The 19,241-nt window shown below is 39.8% G+C and overlaps 1 protein-coding gene across 1 annotated transcript; it reads left to right on the top strand.

The window, feature by feature from the left end:
- Positions 1-463: 463 nt before the first annotated feature.
- On the top strand, positions 464-17,994 carry LOC134006625 (rho GTPase-activating protein 1-like). Its single transcript, XM_062445559.1, has 10 exons — positions 464-600; positions 2,177-2,308; positions 5,685-5,771; positions 6,370-6,468; positions 6,720-6,827; positions 7,087-7,163; positions 7,274-7,351; positions 11,971-12,099; positions 12,641-12,744; positions 12,837-17,994. Exons 1-10 carry the CDS (start codon positions 560-562, stop codon positions 13,002-13,004), a joined length of 1,023 nt encoding a protein of 340 aa, XP_062301543.1. The 5' UTR covers positions 464-559; the 3' UTR covers positions 13,005-17,994.
- Positions 17,995-19,241: the final 1,247 nt, after the last annotated feature.

The following is a 19,241-nucleotide window of genomic DNA, read 5'->3' as shown; positions in this document are numbered from 1 at the left end:
TTGATGCTCTGATACGGCCCTGTCCAGCTGTCCTCGTGTAACGGCCGGCCTCTTGCTATCTCCACCATCCTCTTGAGACTGTGCTGGGAGACACAGCAAACCTTCTTACTGCCCCACGTATGATTGTGCCATCCTGGAGGAACTGGACTATCTGGGCAACCTGATTGGGCTGCAGGAAGCGCTTCATGCTACCACTAGTGATAAGGACACTAGCAGAACACAAAACTAGAAAAGAATCAGTCAGAAAGGATAAGAAGAGAGCATCTGTCTGTGGCCACTACATGCAAAACCATTCTCTTTTTGAAGGTTGTTTTGTTTTTGCCTCTTCATTGCACCTGTTGTCACTTTCATTTGCACCAAAGCAACTGATTCACAATCAGTTGTGCTTCCTAAATGGACAGATTAATATCCAAGAAATGTAACTGACTTGGTGTTATACTGTGATGATTAAGTCAAAAAAAATTTGAGCAGTGTAGATCATATTGAACCCTGGTCTGTCTCTCTTTGTGCAGGCGATGATAACTTTGGCAGGAAGGTGATTGTGTTTAATGCCTGCAGGATGCCACCACAACATCAGCTAGACCATCACAAACTGCTGATGTAAGTATTAAAGTAGTAAATATAACCTGTGACTGGTTGACATAAAGTCCTTCAAATTTCTGTACATGTGATGATTTTTATTTAAAGAGAAGTAGGATTTATTGAGGCTTCAACTTTTTAGTCTCTGGTGACAATTTGTTGCAGATAAAGGTTGTGTTTTTAGAACAGACTAACACTCCCTTAAGTAGTTCCTTGTGAAATAGTGTACTTATATTCGTACATTTAGTCCCTTTTCAGGGTAAGTTATTATGAGGTTCCAGGAAAGTGTAATTATTTGGCCTGTGTTTAACACAATTTACTTTTTTGTCAAGTGGTGGGAGCAATGGCAATGTCATTTGGTCAGTCAATCATTACTACTGCCGTTGACCAGATTGCAGTTTTATGTGTATTCATGGTTCCCTCCTATTTATTTTTAGACCATGAAATTTTGACCCCTCAGACCTTCCCATCAGTGTCACTAGAAGCTCTATTTTTCTATTCGTACAGAGAGAACAAAAATGTTAAGGGCAGACAGCCATGGAATTTACTCAAAGCATTAAAGCTTCCCAGAAAATGAACCCTTTGGTCAGGGACATCAAATGAGCTTTCCTAAAATGCCACCCTGAGGACAAAAGACATGACATCAAGATAAATTATAATAAGGGCTGTCAATTGATTAAAATATTTAATCGCGATTAATCGCATGATTATCATGAGTTTCCTCGAGATTAATCACACTTTTTTTTTCTTTTAAATGTACTTTAAAGGGATATTTTTCAAGTGTTTAAATACTCTTATTGACATGGGATTAACACATATGCGATCCGATACTTCTTCAGTGAAGAGATAAAATAGATCATGACACACTGAAGTAACATGTTTATTACATACTATACTGTCCACTGTACTTTCTAGTTTCCTGTATGCTGTGTAAATGTCCCTGGTTGTGTTGTTGGCTCTGCAGGTTTTAACTGGATATCCAGTGTGAACTTGGTGGTTGGAGGCAGCTGCAAAGCATATACATGTATTTTCAGTTTTACAACAGTTTTCAAAACAGAACTCAGGGGGTAGTTTGGAGCCAGTGAAAGAGCCACAGATTATTACAGGAGCAGTAAGGAAGGGATATTAAACTTGTCTAAATTTAGAATAAAATTCAGTTTGTTAGTTGCTGCAGTTTCTTTTCTGAATTTCCGAAAAGCCAACATTTTGTTAGATATAAACTACTGACAGTGACAGGAAATATGAAGAGGGAAGGGACTGTCATACAATACAGATCACTGGTTGAAACTGAATTAAAGACATTATGGCTTTTGTGTGTTTGACTGCTGGGCATTCCACCAACATATTTACTATGTTCCGCATATCCATATGACCCAGTATGAAGCAGAAGTCTACAAAAGGAACTGTGTCACAATAACTTCTGTAAAAGGAAACTAAATGCCACTTCAGTTTTCTTTTCTTGCTACAATTTTTGTTCTTTTCACCAACATTGCCTGACAACTGTAACATGCTGAACCCCCTGCCCCCATATGGAGTGCAGTGGGTACACACATACACATATATTAAAATGACAATGAATGCGTTCTACTTTTTACAGGTATCTTAAAGGAACACTGGATCAGTATGTAGAAAGTGACTACACTCTGATCTATTTCCATCATGGGCTGACCAGTGAAAACAAACCATCTCTCGGCTGGCTACGAGACGCATACAGGGAGTTTGACAGAAAGTAAGTTCACAAAGACAGGATCCTTACTTTTCATATCAGAACTCACTAAATTAATCCTAAGGATTGCTATTGAAGCGGACCAAGGCATAAGTGTCAGTTTTGGCTAAATAAAGCTGATCAAATTCAGATCCTTTGATTACTCTAGGCAAGGTAAGGCAAGGCAGCTTTATTTATAAAGCATTTATTACCCTGGGGCAACTCAATGTTCTTTACATAAAACAAACATTTAACAGTAAGAATTGGAAACCAAAAAAACATAAAAATGTGGAATTTGAAAAATAAAAATAATAGTAAAAACATGGAAACATTAAAACATACAATTACCCCCCCCCCCCACACTAATAATAGAAATAAATTATTACACATATTACTACATCTCTTATTAATTTTCATGTTTTTTACTGTGAATTATACATTTTATTTGAAGGCGCCTCTCTGGGCACTCGAGGACACAATTAATAAACAAAACGGTAAATAATAGACAAAACAATAAGAAACAAAACAGATAAAAGACAGTGTAGAACAGACAAAACAGAGTAAGGTGAGGTAGTGCAGTTCATGTTAAGTGGTCTATGCAAGTCTGAATAGGTGAGTTTTTAGCCTTGATATGAAGGCTGATGTCTGGAAATGAGTTCCAGTGTCGGGGGGCAGAGCGGCTGAAAGCCCTGTTCCGCATTATAACGAGGCGGGCAGGGTGGACAGAGAGGTGGATGGAGGAGGCAGATCTGAGGGAACAGGAAGGGGTCAGACAGATAAGGAGGGGAAAGGTTGTGGATGGCCTTGAATGTAAACAGGAGGATTTTTTTAAGTCGATTGGAACATTTATTTCCTAGGCTGTGCACACACACTTGCAGGGAAATGACACCTATTTGCTGCAGAGCAGGGGTGATGTGGTGGATGGAGGGGGTTCTGGTGACGATCCGAGCTGCAGAGTTCTGAACCAGTTGAAGTTTTTGGAGGTATTTGTGAGGTAGACCAAAGAGAATAGAGTTGCAGTAGTCGATGCGGGAGCTGACAAGGCTGTGTACAAGAATGGCAGTGGAGTGGGGAGAGAGAGAGGGAGGGGCAGAGGCGATTGATATTACATAGATAGAAATATGCAGACCGGGTGATGTTACTGATATATGATTGGAAAGATAATGTGCTGTCAAGGACGACACCCAGACTCTTAACCTCAGGGGAGGGGGAGACAGGAGTGGTCGATGGTGAGGGAAGAACTGTCGTCTTTGTCCAGGGTTGATTTTGTGCCAATGATGAGGATTTCAGTTTTATCACTGTTAAGTTTGAGAAAGTTGGCGAAGAACCAGGATTTGAGTTCACTGAGGCAGTCAGTGAGGGAGAAAGGTGGGAGAGTGGAATTGGGTTTGCTGGAGAGGTAGAGCTGGGTGTCATCCGCGTAGCAGTGGAAATAGATGTCATATTTGTGGAAGATATTGCAGAGGGGAAGTAGGTAGATGATGAAGAGTATGGGCCCCAGGACAGAGCCCTGGGGTACACCAGTGGTGACGGGGTACGGCTGGGAACTGAAGGATTGTAGTTGGATGAACTGAGTGTGGCCTGAAAGGTAGGATTTAAACCAGTCAAGGGGTGTGTGTGAGATTCAGATGGAGATTAGTCTGTTGAGGAGGATAGTGTGAGAGATAGTGTCAAAGGCTGCACTTGGTCGAAGAGGATGAGAATATTGAGTAAAACAAAGTCGGCTGTCAGGAGGAGGTCGTTAGTGATTTTGATTAGTGCAGATTCAGTGCTATGGAGGGGGCGGAAACCAGACTGGAATTGCTCGTATAGGTTGTTCAGGGTTGAATGACATTGAATTTGAGAGGCAACTGTTTTATAAAGGATTTTGGAGAGGAAAGGTAGGTTGGAGATGGGACGAAGATTATTGTAGTTAGGGTCGGCACCAGGTTTTTACAAAATTGGAGTGATGGCTGCGGTTTTCCAAAGTGTAGGGACAATTCCAGTAGAGAGTGAGGAGTGGATGATGGCAGAGATGAGGGGGAGCAGAGAGAGGAGGCAGGCTTTCACCAGAATTGTGGGGAGGGGATCTAATTGACAGGTGGAGGGCTTGGACTTTCGGATGAAGTCTGATATATCTGAGTCAGAGGGGAGCTGAAAGGAGGAGAATGAGTGAGATGTCAAACAGGGTTCAGGGGAGGTGCTGAAGGAGGAGCTTGGAGCTAAGTGCAGGCGGGGTGGTAGGGGGTGTGACGAGGTAGGGGTGTGACGAGATCTCGTTATCACTCATGCTAATACCAGCTAGGCGCGTGTGTGATGCCGCCAACCGATTCCAAGTCCAGACCTGCCAACCTGTACGCATTTTGCGTAGCAGGTATGCAATTTGACATCTAAATGCGCTGGTACAGCTCGCCTCTCTAAACTACGCAAAAGGCTGACATGTGAGTTCTGTGGGAAATGTGCGCGTGCAGTACTCATGTCTGACCGCATGATACAGCAGCGTGGTGAAGCAGTTTCAACCAATCATTGTAGAGTAGCGGAGAATAACAAGCCTGCCGAACCTATAGCGTAACATTCCCGCTCCCCCTTCTCCCTGCCTCCTGCCCTCTGCTTCCCTCCACGTTACGCTACTCGCTGCAGCTGGCGGTCAGCAGACCTGCCAGCTTTTGGTAAATGTGAACCGTTAATAACGTTACTTTCAATGTGAAAACATTCGAGCAAAGTCTATGTGAAAAAAAAATTAGCGGTAGCAGTGCATCTGTTTGTGTGTGTGCGCGCGCGGGCGTGTGTATTTTAGCCTTTATATATATCCATCGCAAATAGAATAGGCCTGTATATAAGGAAGAATGTGATTATTTATACAGTTTAAACATGTAGCCAACAAATCTTTTATAGCAACTTTACCACCCTGCCACTATCATGGCAGATGAGGAAATGACAGGAAGTGACAGGGCAGCAGACCTGACAAAAAGAAGAGGGTCCATGTCCCCCAGAAGTTTTTGATGAAATATCAATAACAGTGGCCATGCTTCCGACCCTCTTAAGTCCCATATCATGCATTTTGCACAGTGTGCAATTAGGATGGACATAAGCCACCAGGGAGCTGCAGGTAATATATAAATTAGCCCTGGTGATGTGTGCTTATGTGCTGTAAGCCAATTTAATTATTACATTCTTTAAAATGAAAACACCTATTGCAGGATACAAAATAAATGATTACCAATTTAATTAAATAAGTATTGAAATAATTCAATGCATTTAACTTGTGGCTGTCAGCACAGCTAAGGCACTGTGTGCAAAGCAATGGAGTTGCTGTGGCAGAATATCTGCTGTATAGCTTATTGTGTTTGTAGAATATCATTATGTGTGTAAAAATGTTCCCAGTGTGATGTTTGCTGTAGATGTGTCTGTGTGTTTTCAGGTATAAGAAGAATATCAAGGCTCTATATATTGTCCATCCCACCATGTTTATCAAGACTCTGCTGATCCTCTTCAAACCGATCATCAGGTTCTTTTTTTTTCCTATAATATTACTTCCCATATTTATCAGGATCAATATATTTATCGTTTTTACCTTTTGCACTAAGTAAAATAAAAAAAGAATAGCACACTAGCACACAGTTCAGTTAGTGGGTGTGTCAAAGGTAAAGCAATGTTACCTGTGTGGTGTGAATACTTTTCCATGAGCCTTGATTTCCTGTGAATTCAATGAATCATATCTTTTCATATAATCTCTCATAGGACGCTTCAAGCATAACCTGTGCTTTAAATTAGGAATGACAACAGGTTTATCTGGTATGGCTTTGGAGCAACTTTATGAAAAGATGAAATCCCTAAAACATGACTCTATTGACATCAAGTGGCAGCCATAAAAAACTGCAACACTGGAAATTTGTCTTGTTTTTGATTTACAATTTACAGGTTAATGACAGATCCAGGATGCATATCTGCATGTAGTAATACCAACCCAACAATACTTGCACAAATAAGCATTATGCTTACCTGTCCAATAACTAATGTCAAAACTGTATTATTAATGAAGTATTTCAGAACTTTTCAAATCTTCTTAGGCTTTTCCTGAGCACATTTTGTCTTTCTCTGTATAGTTTTAAATTTGGCAGGAAGATCAACTATGTGAGCTATCTGAGTGAGCTGGAAGACGTGGTGAAGTGTGAGCAGCTGGTTATTCCTGCCCGTGTCAAAGAGTAAGAACTGGTGTTCAGATTTTATTCTAAAAATCCATTTTTAAAGGATACACAATAGATATTTGCATTTGACTTCCTACTACGTTCCACTGTTGTCATTTTACACACTATACATACTTTTCAATATGTTGGTGGTGAAATAGCAGATTGTTTTACATTCACTAATGTTTTACCTATTATTCACTCTCACAATTACAGTACAGCTTTGTTAACCTTTACTGCTGATAATCTAACTTTGTCTCTGTGTCCAGGTACGACAACAAGTTGAGAGCATCTCTGAAACCAGCTGCCCAGCCTCCCATGTCTCCTCCTCGCAGCCCTCCCCTCCCCAACCAGATCTTTGGGGTTCCACTCATATTGTAAGTCACTATATCTCTGCTAATCTGTCTGTCATATCCAGTTTTGGCATATTGAAATGACCAGCACAGAAACATTTCCTTGTCAAAAGGTTAAAGGCTAACTCCTGTGTGTGTGTGTGTGTGTGTGTGTGTGTGTGTGTGTGTGTGTGTGTGTGTGTGTGTGTGTGTGTGTGTGTGTGTGTGTGTGTGTGTGTGTGTGTGTGTGTGTGTGTGTGTGTGTGTGTGTGTGTGTGTGTGTGTGTGTGTGTGTGTGTGTCAGGCTCAGGCAGAGGAGTCCAGATAATGATTCAGTTCCTGTGGTGATGACAGACACCATTAGCTTCCTCTCAGAGCAAGGTGACTCTTATCTTCTAGTTGTACAAACCCAAACACACATGCTCAAAAGCGTTTAATAAATTAATTGCGTAACAACTTCCTCATTGCTCCTTTCTGTGTGTGTGCGTCAGGTTTGGAGATTGAGGGCATCTTCAGACGGTCTGCCAATGTGACCCTGGTAAAGGAGGTCCAGCTCAAGTACAACTCAGGTAGGTTATATTGGTCTGTTTAAGTAGTCTATAGACTGGGTCTGGGGCATGTTGAGGTTGTTAGACGACAAAAACGTGGAATGGCTACTGCAGAACTATTAACAAATGGCCTACATTCCTCCTAACACACCCTCAACCTGTGAATGTCGTTCTGTTTGTTCCTAATTTGATTTGTTTTAGGTGAGCAGTGGCACCTTGGTAGAACATACAGGAGGCATCATGAAAAATGTATGCTGCTGTTATATTTCAGTGTTTTTAAGCCTTTAAAATAGCTTTTATTTCACAACAAATCACAGGAAGTCTTCTCTCCTATTAGTGCTAGCTTTAAAGCGACACGTTCAGCTGGTGTGCTGTGTTTATTCAGCGCCAGCCACATGAGCGTAACCCAGCCACTTGCTTGCTGTTAATTCTCTGTAAAATTCATTGCTGTACTTGCACATGGGCTGAATCGAACATTACACAGACTTTGTACTAGGGAGCTGGCAGAATAAAGTCAATTTAATGTCTGGCCCAACAGATTCAGACATCTGCATATACAGCTCCTCTGGGTAATGTCTGTGAAGTCTCAGGGTTGCAGTTCATGTGGGAAAGGGGTTCGAGTAACACTTCAGGGATGCCATTATGGCTGTGTAGTGAAGAAAAATACGTGGAGCAAGCGAACCAATCATAAGACTGCTGATGACACATTTGAATCCACAACTTGCCAGTGCTTTTACTGGTGAATTGATAACTAAAAAGCAATACAGCTCCTTTCTTCAAGAGTGGCTAGAAACTGGACACGCTCGAAAACATCTTCCTACAGGTACATCTGGCCTTACCCCCATTTTCTTTTTCTGTGAGTTTATGGCAGTTGGCATCCCTAACTGTTGCATAAACCGCCCTCTGCTGGACTGTCTCTTGCCCTGTCTATTCCGGGAGATTGTGTCTCATTTGCGTCCTACTCTGTCTTTGGTTTTGCCTCTAAGTGCAGCCACTCTTTGGCAGGGAGACAGAGAGAGAGAGAGAGAGAGAGAGAAGCGCCTGTTCGGGTGAAAACCGCTTCAATGAGGTCTTAAGAAGTAACGCCGCATTTTTGGGGGGCAGTAACGGTAACGGGGGGAACAGTAATTAATTTGATTACCCGTTACTGAAAAAGGTAATGCTGTTTATTTATAACGCCGTTATTCCCAATACTGCATATGACTATATATACCAAGGAATCATTTTGAGAGTAAAAGTATGTCAAATAATTATTAGAATAAGTTAGGCTCCACTGTACGTGTTGATGTGTAACAAAGCAAAATGAAAATTATATATCATTATCATTATTAGTATCACGCCCGCCGATAGGGGGGGACAAACGGGTCTTTTGTCCTGGGCCCAGGGTAGGGGGGGGGTCCAGAACTGGGCTCTCATTAATTATGGAATCATTTCTCAAAATAGGCCTATTTGTGGAAAGAAATTTTAATATTTGAGTTACATAAAAGCTTTTTATTTGTTTTCTTCCTAATTGCCCTTGAAATAGTGGTCAAGAACCCCCCCCCCCCCCCCCCAACACAAAAATGGTTTTGCCACTGATCAAAATTTGATGTTGTCATTTGAGTTCAAGTTCAGTACGCTAAAAATGTCCGGTCAGCCCAAGTGCTCAGAACAGGAAAGAAAAGAGAAGAAGAAAATAGAGGCCTTAGAGATTTTCTAAACAAATATTTAAAAAAAGGTGGTGACGGTGAAGCTTGAACTAGTAAAGTCAACGTAGAGCAAGGTAAGAAACAGTGCAGCCAACGTTTACCAGCCTTGTAACGTAATCTAACTGGCCAGCTCTAATGCCCAGCTTGTATAAAAGCCTGACACAACACGTTATCTTTGACAGAAACAGTTGAGTTTGGTAGCTCCGTCAGAGAGGATGAGACAGAGAGGAGAGAGATCCAGCTGCAGTCAGGTGACAGAGAGAGTGATGCGGGAGAGCTGCCCCGCAACGGAGGGACAGAGTCAGGCTACCGGTGAGAGAGAAGAGCGAGAGAGTGACAGTGGAGCAGGAGGGGCCCGCTGCCCCCTCAGAGAGTCTGAGCAGGATGGATCAGAGACTGATCAGACATTTAATTTCAGTGATCCTGCATTATGGTCAACTAAAATGACCGAGTCTGATAGAGTAGGAGTAGGAAGAGCAGAGGAGAGGCAGTGTTGGGGAGACTTAAACTACATGTAGTTGAACTACATAGCTTAACTACAATTTGCTGTAGCTTGCTGGTAGTTAAACTACATTCATATTTTGTGCTGCTTCAAGTATTTCAACTACTTTTTGGGTCATTTTTTGTAATTAAACTCAATTTACAAACTACAATTATGGTCAATAACATGACATTTATTTATTTATTTTTTTAAAGATTTTGTTGGCATAGACGCCTTTATTTAGCAGTGTATATGGCATGCGCTCTAACCACTCGACCACCTGCACATGAAATATTTTTTATTAAAAAAAGACCTATATAATATAATTTTTATTTTACTATTATTGTGTTCCAGAACTCTCTGGAAAAAAGGCATGAATCATGTCATGACATGCCAACATTGTTGTTCAAGACATACCGATCTAGAATATGTCTGCCTCTTTGGGTTTTTTATTACATTTTTTGTTGACTGATTTACATTTCTGATTTACAAGTGAGTATTGTGGTAGGATTTTCATTTTCTCTTTATATTTACCCAACAAGTCTATGGTGAACCTACAGTATATTGGCCAAAAATGTCAGCTTTTTTTCTTTAAAAAAATAAAACTGAGTTGAGAGGCATATTTATGCTGGCATGTGAATTTTTTGTAGGCTATTATATTTTGTTTAATATAAACCACATATTGATTTATTTAACGCTGAGTATAATGAGTATAAGTAGTTGCTAAAGCTACTTTTTTTAGCTGTAGTACAAACTACATTTCTCCAGGGGTAGTTTGTTCAAACTACTGCCAGGCTGAACTTCATGTAGTTTTACAAGCTACGCTTGCAAAGTAGCTTCCCCAACACTGAGGAAGAGGAGAGGAAGAGCAGATCCGGGCGCGGGGGGGCCCATCTAATATTATCTCGTCCTGGGCCCAGGCAAGGCTGTCAGCTGGCCTGATTAGTATTATTAATATTATTATTATTATATATTTATAATTAATATATAATAAATATTATGGTTTATGTAAACACCATCCATCCATCCATCCATCCTCTACCGCTTATCCGGGGTCGGGTCGCGGGGGCAGCAGCCTAAGCAGGGTTAGGGTTAGGGTTATACATATATATCAAAAGTTTTAGAACACCCCAATTTTTCCAGTTTTTTATTGAAAATTATGCAGTTTAATGCCTCATTGTACTCAGAAATGAAAGCATAGAACAAATAAACAATGTAGGTTAAAACAGAAATCATGGAATCAATTTATAAACCAAAATGTATTCTAAACTTTTGACTCATCTAAGTAGCCACCTTTGGCAGGTATAACAGCTGAACACACTCGTGGCATTCTTTCTTCAGAAGTTCCCATAAATGTGTGGCACTTGTAGGTTGCTTTGCTTTACTGTGCTGGCCACTCCATGTTTTCAAGCTTACCATCTTGTTCTTTTTTCCTGAGGTAGTTCTGGCATAGCGTGGATGTATGTTTTGGGTCATTATCTTGCTGTAGGATGAATCCCTGACCAACTAGGCGCATACCAGAGGGTACTGCATGGCGCTGCAGAATGCTGTGGTAGCTGTTTTGGTTCAGGGTGCCTCTCACTCTGTACAAGTCACCGACTCTGGATCCAGCAAAACAGCCCCAGACCATCACGTTTCCTCCTCCATGTTTGACATTTGATGTCACACACTGAGGAACCATCCTTTCCCTTACTCGACGGCGTACAAAAATCCTGGTGCTGAACCAAAAATTTCAAATTTTGATTCATCAGTCCATAACACCTTCTTCCAGTCTTCAGTTTCATGGCGGTGTTTCATGGCCCAGGCAAGCTTCTCTTTCTTATTCTGACGTCTTAGCAATGGCTTTCTTGCTGCAACTGGACCTGTCAAACCTGCCACTCAAAGTCTTCTCTTCACAGTTGAAACTGAGACTTGCTTACTACGACCACTATTAAGCTGTGCTTGAAGCTGTTCACGACTTACCTTTGTACTATTTCAAGCTATTCATTGGACTTGAACTGCTCGATTTTCAATAAAAAACTGGAAAAATTGGGGTGTTCTAAAACTTTTGACCGGTAGTGTATATATATATATATATATATGGGCACACACACAGTCCTTATATTAGTCTTTGATTATGCTCCGGCTTGTGGCTTAGAAGAAATTGGCCAAGCTTACATGCCAACCCCTGCCCTAGGCTAATAACATCAACAAAAAGTAATTGGAGTCCATTTAAAGAAATGAGAATATATAAAAACACTCAAGCATTTGAGTTTGCTATTCACAATAAACACCTGCTGATGTGGACAGAGATGTCAGAAGTGTTATGATACAGAATTGTTCCACCAGCACTGCAGATGTTTTATAGGTGTGTCATTTGCAGGTGTTTCTTTGGTGGCGATGAGTTTTAGTGCAGAATGTGGGTTTCTTTTTCCAGACAGTTTATTTTCTAATTGTGTGTGTGGGTGTGCATGCGCGTGTGTGTTTTGTAGGTACGGCAGTGGACTTCAAAGAGATGGAAGATGTCCACTTGGCTGCTGTGATTCTGAAGACGTTTCTAAGGGAACTACCTGAGCCTCTGCTGACTTACCAGCTCTACAACGATATTGTCAACTTCACCTGTATGTTCTCAGATATTGTTAGTTATCTATTGTTTGGCGAGATGGTGCCAATGTAATACATTAAAAATGACTTCCTGTACATTCAGGTCATGGACAGGTTATAAAAGGGACAATGTACATTCATGAACATTTAAAATTAAAATGTAAATGCTCCGAAATTAGCTAAAATAGCTAGTTTTCATCCGTTGTCCCTTGGCAGGTCAGGACAGAAAGAAAGAAAAACTATAATAAAAATAAAAGTCAAAGTCTGTTCTGACTGTGACAGTCTGTTTTGAAACAACCCTCAGAAACTGCCCTATCTATGTGGGGAGAGGAGTCAATATGACCTTTACTTAGTTGCAACACTCAGGTGTTGCACCTAAGTAAATATAAATCAATTAATCTGATTACTGATCTGTCACATGTATACAGAGATTTTAAACAAATTTGAGAACCACATTTGTACAGTGCATTAATTTTCTTCATAACGTGATGTAAATGTACTGATTTACTGCTCTACTTACATGAGCTCTAATTCACTCTAGTGTTTTGTGTGTTCCAGCTGTGTCCAGTGACAGTCAGGTTACAGTGATGAAGACTTTGGTAGAGTCACTGCCAGAGGAGAACTACAAGTCACTGAGATACCTCATCACGTTCCTTGCACAGGTACAGATGACAGATTACACTTATCCATCATCTTACCTGTAAATTAGTTTTGTCTGTTACCTACAGTTTGCTGTGTGTGTGTGTGTTTGCAGGTGTCAGCTAATAGTGAAGTGAATAAGATGACTAACAGTAACCTGGCTGTGGTTTTTGGTCCCAACCTGCTCTGGGGGCGGGACAACGCTATGTCACTAAGCGCCATTGGACCAATCAACAACTTCACCAGAACCCTGCTGGACCAGCAGCATCTGGTCTTCACCTAAATCCTGGCCCATTTTCTTCCAGTCAGAACCTCCGCTGAGAGGGTACTTCTCAACCAACTGCACTTAAACTAAACCAACTCCCTCTGCTTTTCCCTTTAAACACCTACAGTAAAATATTCCATGAACCAATAACATTTCATTTTTGTCTCCAACCAGTCAACATTCTGATTGGGACACAGGCAGAGCATGTTTTGTTTGAAGTGGTCATTTCCAGTCCAGATCAAAGTTCCAACTCCAGGCATGAATGGACATAAATCGAAATGTAGAGTAATCCTCTCTCTAAAAATGACTTGTAGCACAAAATTCAATTTATCCAAGCTTATAAATTGAATTCTCATCCATTCACAGTGACTCTCTCTGGTCCGACATATTTAACATCTGTTGTTGGTGGCAAAGTTTTGACCAGGCAGGTCATTTATTTTTGCTACTTTGGTGTTGCCTGTTGTCATTTTGAGAGGGCTACTCAGTAAGTGCTAATAATATAACAGTAACCATAAAAAAACTAGAAAGTCGTTGACTTTGTTACAGCATTTTATTATTCCTCCAATTTCTATCATTGGAGGAATAATTTCTTTCAACTTGCGCAAAAATGTTTAGTTTCAAAACCAAAACAGTGATCTGGGAGAAAATTCTGAGTCACTGCCCAATAGGTCTGGTGTTGGGAAAAGTAACTGAACTAGTCAGAGCTCCGGCTGGTTCTGGTGGGGTGAAGGAAGGGGACATCATTTTTTTTCTACCCCAGATGCAGACAAATTTGGTCAGAAAAATCACCATACAAATACCAACAAGTGTAGATGGGATTGATAATGAAGAAACTCAATGGTTAGAAATATACTACACTATAAAGTGCTGTAACATAATCAGGGATCTTCTAGGTATTGGCTACAATACAGGCAACCTTCCTGACTCCTCCACCACCCTACTACACGCAACCAACCCTTCTACTTCTACTAGAAATTCCAGCCCTAATTGCATGTGTTTATAGTTGTATTTAACTGTCTAAGTGAACACAGTCTGACTGTAGTCTTGTAGCAGTTGGAAATAGAGTCTCTAGACATCCCCGGTCCTCTCTGTGCAGTGCTGTTGTCAATATGTCTCTCTGCTGTTTTCTATGTAGTGCCAAAAAACTACAGAAAAATGGCCTCCAGTGTTCTCAGAAAGACCCAGAGAGAATAATAATTCTAGATAATTAAAGAGAAAAGCAATGCAGTTACCAAATGTCACCTCTAGGATTATGCTCCAAAAAAAGAGATACAAGATAAAGAGAATGGAGGTGCACCTCCATGATAGTTTCTCAGGGGAAATTGAAAAGATGAACCTGGTACCAAACAGTGTGGACAATCTATAATGCTGTAATTAAAGCAGCTAGTAAAATATGAGTTGTGTCTTTATACCCGCAACTCAGAAAATGTTGGAGGAAATCAGTGCTGGAGCTGGTGTAAGTAGCAGCAGCTCTATAATATGCTGTACCATATCATGGTATGACTCTTTATGGCTTTCTCCTACATTTGACTTAATATATAATATTATCCCTGGATTTAGTCAGCATAACTTCTACCCCTGTTACAACATTAGAATTCACCAAACTCTCAGAGTACTTCTCAGAGTAGCTTTTTTTAATGGTACGGAATAGACGGCAGACATACAGTAGCTCCATACACTGAAGTGGAATATTCAGTTGTAGGAATCCGGAAAACTCACCCGTGTTCTGCTGGCTAGAATAAGCAGGAAATTACTTCCAGTTGCGTATAAGTCTTTAACAGATAACTCATTCCAGTTTTCCTTATTGTCAGAAAATTCCACCGTAAAGACCAAAACTAACATTGTTAGTCTGTCTTTTAATACGTTCTTATTTCCCTACCATGTTTATCTTATCCAGACAACCACCCAATCTCTAATAGATCTGCTTTCACTTCTCACTGTACTCTTTTGTAGAAGCTATAGCTTCATGTAAGTTTTAAGTTCCATTTTTTACTCCAGGTTTTAAAACAGCTTATAGCCAGGGCTGAATAAATTAAATGCGCTGGCACTAGGTTTAGTAGAAGACTTATATGAAAACAAATACCAATCTTATTATCATGAATCACAAAAATGTAACCAAGCTCTATTCAGGGAAAGTTGGATGCAATGTTTTGATTTGAAACATCACGTCAGCTGGGTTAGTCAGCAAATTGTTCGCGTAATGTACTGATGTCACTCTTCAGGATTTATGGGAGTTGAAAGCTTGTGCCCAGTGCAGTTGTTGGACTCCTGGTTGTCGTGTTGTTGTGTGAGGAGACTGTTGGTCTGATCACATGACAGTACTGATGCAAGTTATCATCATAATATTTGTGTTGGGTTGTTGTAAATCATTATTCTTTGTTTTCCTCTAATAGTAATGATGCATGGCATCACCTCTGTGTGCATTCTGGATAATTGAGTTTGGAATGCAAGATGATGCAAGAGTAATCCTTTTTATTTATTTGTATTCGTCCTATATATGGCTTGGAATATTACTTTAAATAATTAATGATAATGATGTGATGTGAGTTTTATTTATATCTTTAGTTGCCTTACATTTTGCTTGAGGCTGTGTCACTAATGGAGCCTGTCCAAGTTGTATGATGGTTTCTGGATATCAGCAGGGTCCTCTGGTCTGTCAGTTAGGGATCTTCTATGCTGAGCTGTGTGATTATTGAAAATAACACTCAGCACAAGGGGTTGAATACTGAACCTCTTGAGTGCTTTTGTTTTTTCATGCAGTTTGGTGTGAATTATCTTGCTTGTACAGTACCATGTGATCTTGCCTACAAACATTTCAGCATTGTTCATTCACTTTTTAATACAAAACACTGTTTAGATATAAACTTTGTCAACCTTGAAATAGCCACCAATTTACTGCATCAACAGACAGAAGGAGCTGTAGACTTCCAGTTGTATCTGTCCAGGACTCTCAAAACTCAAAACAAATTAAGAAATCTGAGATAAAACATCACTCTTGAACAATCTGTGATGTAGGTTCATCTGGTTTTAAATGGTCACAAGCCAAAAATGTTTAGAAACCAGTGGTGTATGGTACACTAGTGATACACAGTACAGGTTTAAGTCACTGTTTGTAAGCTCCATTTAGACCTGCTTCAGCTGCATCATCCGTCCACACTAACAGCGGCTTCAACTGGAGTTTAAATTTCGCTTCAAAAGAAGAGCTATGTGAATATAAAAAAGAAATAATGAGAAGACAGAGGGCTAGCAGTTTCCTAAACATCTCCCAGCATGTTTAAGTTATTGTTAAAGCTATAATTCCCGGGCCAAATACAATTTCTGTACTTTGTTGTGCATCTTAAAACTTTATCTTTGGTCATCATTCAATTTCCAAAGCTTTAATTCAGATACCTTTCTCATTTTCTGCCAAACTTTCTCCAAATTCCACTCATTCAAAGCTTTGTGTTATGTCACATTCAAATCATAGCTATATAAGACTTTGGCTGGATTGTCACAGGAACAAAACGGTAACCTTTGTCCTGTGTGACCCTGATCAGTTTCGTCCCCTTTCTGTGGTCATGCAGTCTCTGGTGATGACTCCTGGCCAAACTTTTCTATTGATTCAGTTGTCTTTTATTCTGTAAATGGCCAAAAAAATTGCAGTACTGTTGTGATGTTGCTATAATTGTTAATATGATGTGATTTAAAAGTACCAAAAGATAGAGATTTATTTTGACTGAAACTGAAAGCAAAAAAAAGAAAAAAGAAAATCTTTACTTATTGTAAGCCCCAGTCATGTCAGTGTCTTGGTATTTTGACATGCTATTGGTGTATACATGGGTGTGTGTATGTGTATGAGTGTAAATGCTATCTCAGCTGGCCCCAAATAGACACAATAGGTCTAATTCTTGGGGTTAAAATATATAGTTAAAAAATGTCACCTGAGGTATGTGTGTGTATATATATTGTTGTTGTAAGGTGGAAACATAGTGACTCGAGTTTTGGTGATTCTTATTATTTGAGATAATGACTCTTTAGGTTGAGAAAGTTGTACAACACATCTGTCAAAACCTGATTGCAAAAATAAGATGAAATCAAGGTAGTTTTTCTTAGCCCATGAAAGACTGACTATATGTAACTTGATTTTTTTCCTTTGACAACAGCAGTGTGTGTGTGTGTGTGTGTGTGTGTGTGTGTGTGTGTGTGTGTGTGTGTGTGTGTGTGTGTGTGTGTGTGTGTGTGTGTGTGTGTGTGTGTGTGTGTGTGTGTGTGTGTGTGTGTGTGTGTGTGTGTGTGTGTGTGTGTGTGTGTGTGCCTTATTTGTTTTCCCCAAGTGATCATGTGATCAGCCATCAAAGTGCCACTGTGCCCATTCTGCCATAAATTAAAACAACCTGAGGTGTGTTCCACAAAGCTGTGGTGTTTGTACAGGGTTCAAATCTGGACGTTAACAGGCACAGAAAACACAATGGGGACAATGGAGCTCCTTGTCAAACTCCTCGTCTGGTTGAACACAGCTCAGCTGTAATGTGGATTATAGCAGGATTGAGAAATGTAACCTCAGAAATATGGAACCTATAACTACTGAATAGGATTTAAAGCTACAAGAAAAAAATTTCTCATTACATTTTATTTTCAATTTTAAGGTTACACATATTTCAAGAATTTCTATATCAAATTAATCTTACAGTAATTTTACAGTAAAATCAACCAAGTATCAGTCATGTTCATTTAATTTCTATAAAAATGTTTCTCCTCAACTCTGCTGTTCGATTACAGCCCTGCATAGTCTATGGATCTTTGTACTGTAACAGTTGTCATGGTGACAGTGAACAATATTCCTCTCTGGGAGAAATTATTTGATTTCAAGGCAGATTTATTGATACTTAGTGATGTTATTTTCTGAACTCTTTTTCATCCTTTACTTTTGATATGCTGTGGATCTTACTCTTATATATGTACTGTATAATATAATGGTAATAAGCTGTAATATCAATGTGTGCAAACAATAAACAAATGGTGAAAGACAGCTCTAGATTTTACTGTTCCTGAAAGACAGCAGATTACTGTGTAAAGTTTCTCCACGTTTATTCACTTCGATCACTCAAATATGCATCATCACCTTTCTGTCCCATGTCATGCACATACAGTATTCACAAATGTATTTATAGCATGTTACGACCCCAAAAAGGGGTGACATCATATACTAGATAAGCAAGATATGATAATCACTTATTGAACACATAACACCTCCACACGGGTATCAAGACCAAACAACTACTACAACTACTGTGATGTAACCTACTGTAGTTTATCAGCACAAAAGACACAGAGGTTGAGATGTTGGACTGTTACCCTCATACTTCTGCCGGCTTGCTCTGCGTTGTCATCCCGGGTGTTAGCAGGTCTGTGCTGACAGCAATCCGGCCGCAGGTGTAACATCAGCAGTTGAGCTTCAGAGTCAACTGACTTGGATTTTCTTTTTAACATCACTGTATGCTTACTACCACAGAGAAATTAACAATGTCGATCCGCAGGCTGAGCGTATATTATATTGTCAGTTGTCAGAGACCCCTGAGTAATGGGTGTGAACTACAGGGGATGTAGGCAATGAGCAAATGTATACTATGTCCCGTTCATTAAATTGCACTTCTGAATCCATAATCATGATGACATTACTCTTTTTGTAAAATTATTAGGCTATTTAGTATAACTAAGTAGGCTATTTAACAATTTAGGTATGTATATCAGTCATTTTAAATTGACAATTGAAACTATGATAATAATGCAAGCTTACAATATAAATATTAGCTGCTGAAACTACACTGCAAAAACGGCCCCTCTCAAAATAAGCCAAATAATCCTGAATCCAGCCATATTGTCTTGTATTGAGCAAAAAAATCTGCCAATGGGGTAAGAAAAATGTACTTAAAAAAATGTCTAGGCACTGAATACTCAAAATGTGCCTTTAACTAGACTAAAATTTAAGCAATCCGTGCTTACTTCAATGATATCTCCTTTATTTAAGACAGAATTCCTTGAAATGAGTCTTGTAGTCCCTGGTTGAGCAGATTATAATAATTCATATATTAAAAATAAGATAATAACTAGCAAATAAAATCTTAAAATGAGATTTTTTTCCCAGGACATTCAGCAAAAGTCCTCCTCCCAGGTCCCCTGCTTACGTGGGTGCGCTCTAACCATTCGACTACCTGCACACCCTTTTATATTTAGCTATCTGCGAAAATTGATGCCTTGATGCAAGATTGAAGACTA

Source organism: Scomber scombrus, chromosome 24 (genome assembly GCF_963691925.1).
Source record: "Scomber scombrus chromosome 24, fScoSco1.1, whole genome shotgun sequence".
In the NCBI taxonomy this organism is placed as follows: domain Eukaryota; kingdom Metazoa; phylum Chordata; class Actinopteri; order Scombriformes; family Scombridae; genus Scomber; species Scomber scombrus.
The sequence above is the reverse complement of the archived record's forward strand: the minus strand, read 5'-3'. Positions and strand labels throughout refer to the sequence as shown.

Excerpts from the sequence above, each read along its gene's own strand:
- LOC134006625 (XM_062445559.1), top strand. The coding sequence starts at position 560 with ATGCCACCACAACATCAGCTAGACCATCACAAACTGCTGAT. Across the intron at positions 601-2,176 it reads GACCATCACAAACTGCTGAT|GTATCTTAAAGGAACACTGG; the intron begins GTAAGTATTAAA and ends TACTTTTTACAG. Across the intron at positions 7,164-7,273 it reads TAGCTTCCTCTCAGAGCAAG|GTTTGGAGATTGAGGGCATC; the intron begins GTGACTCTTATC and ends TGTGTGCGTCAG.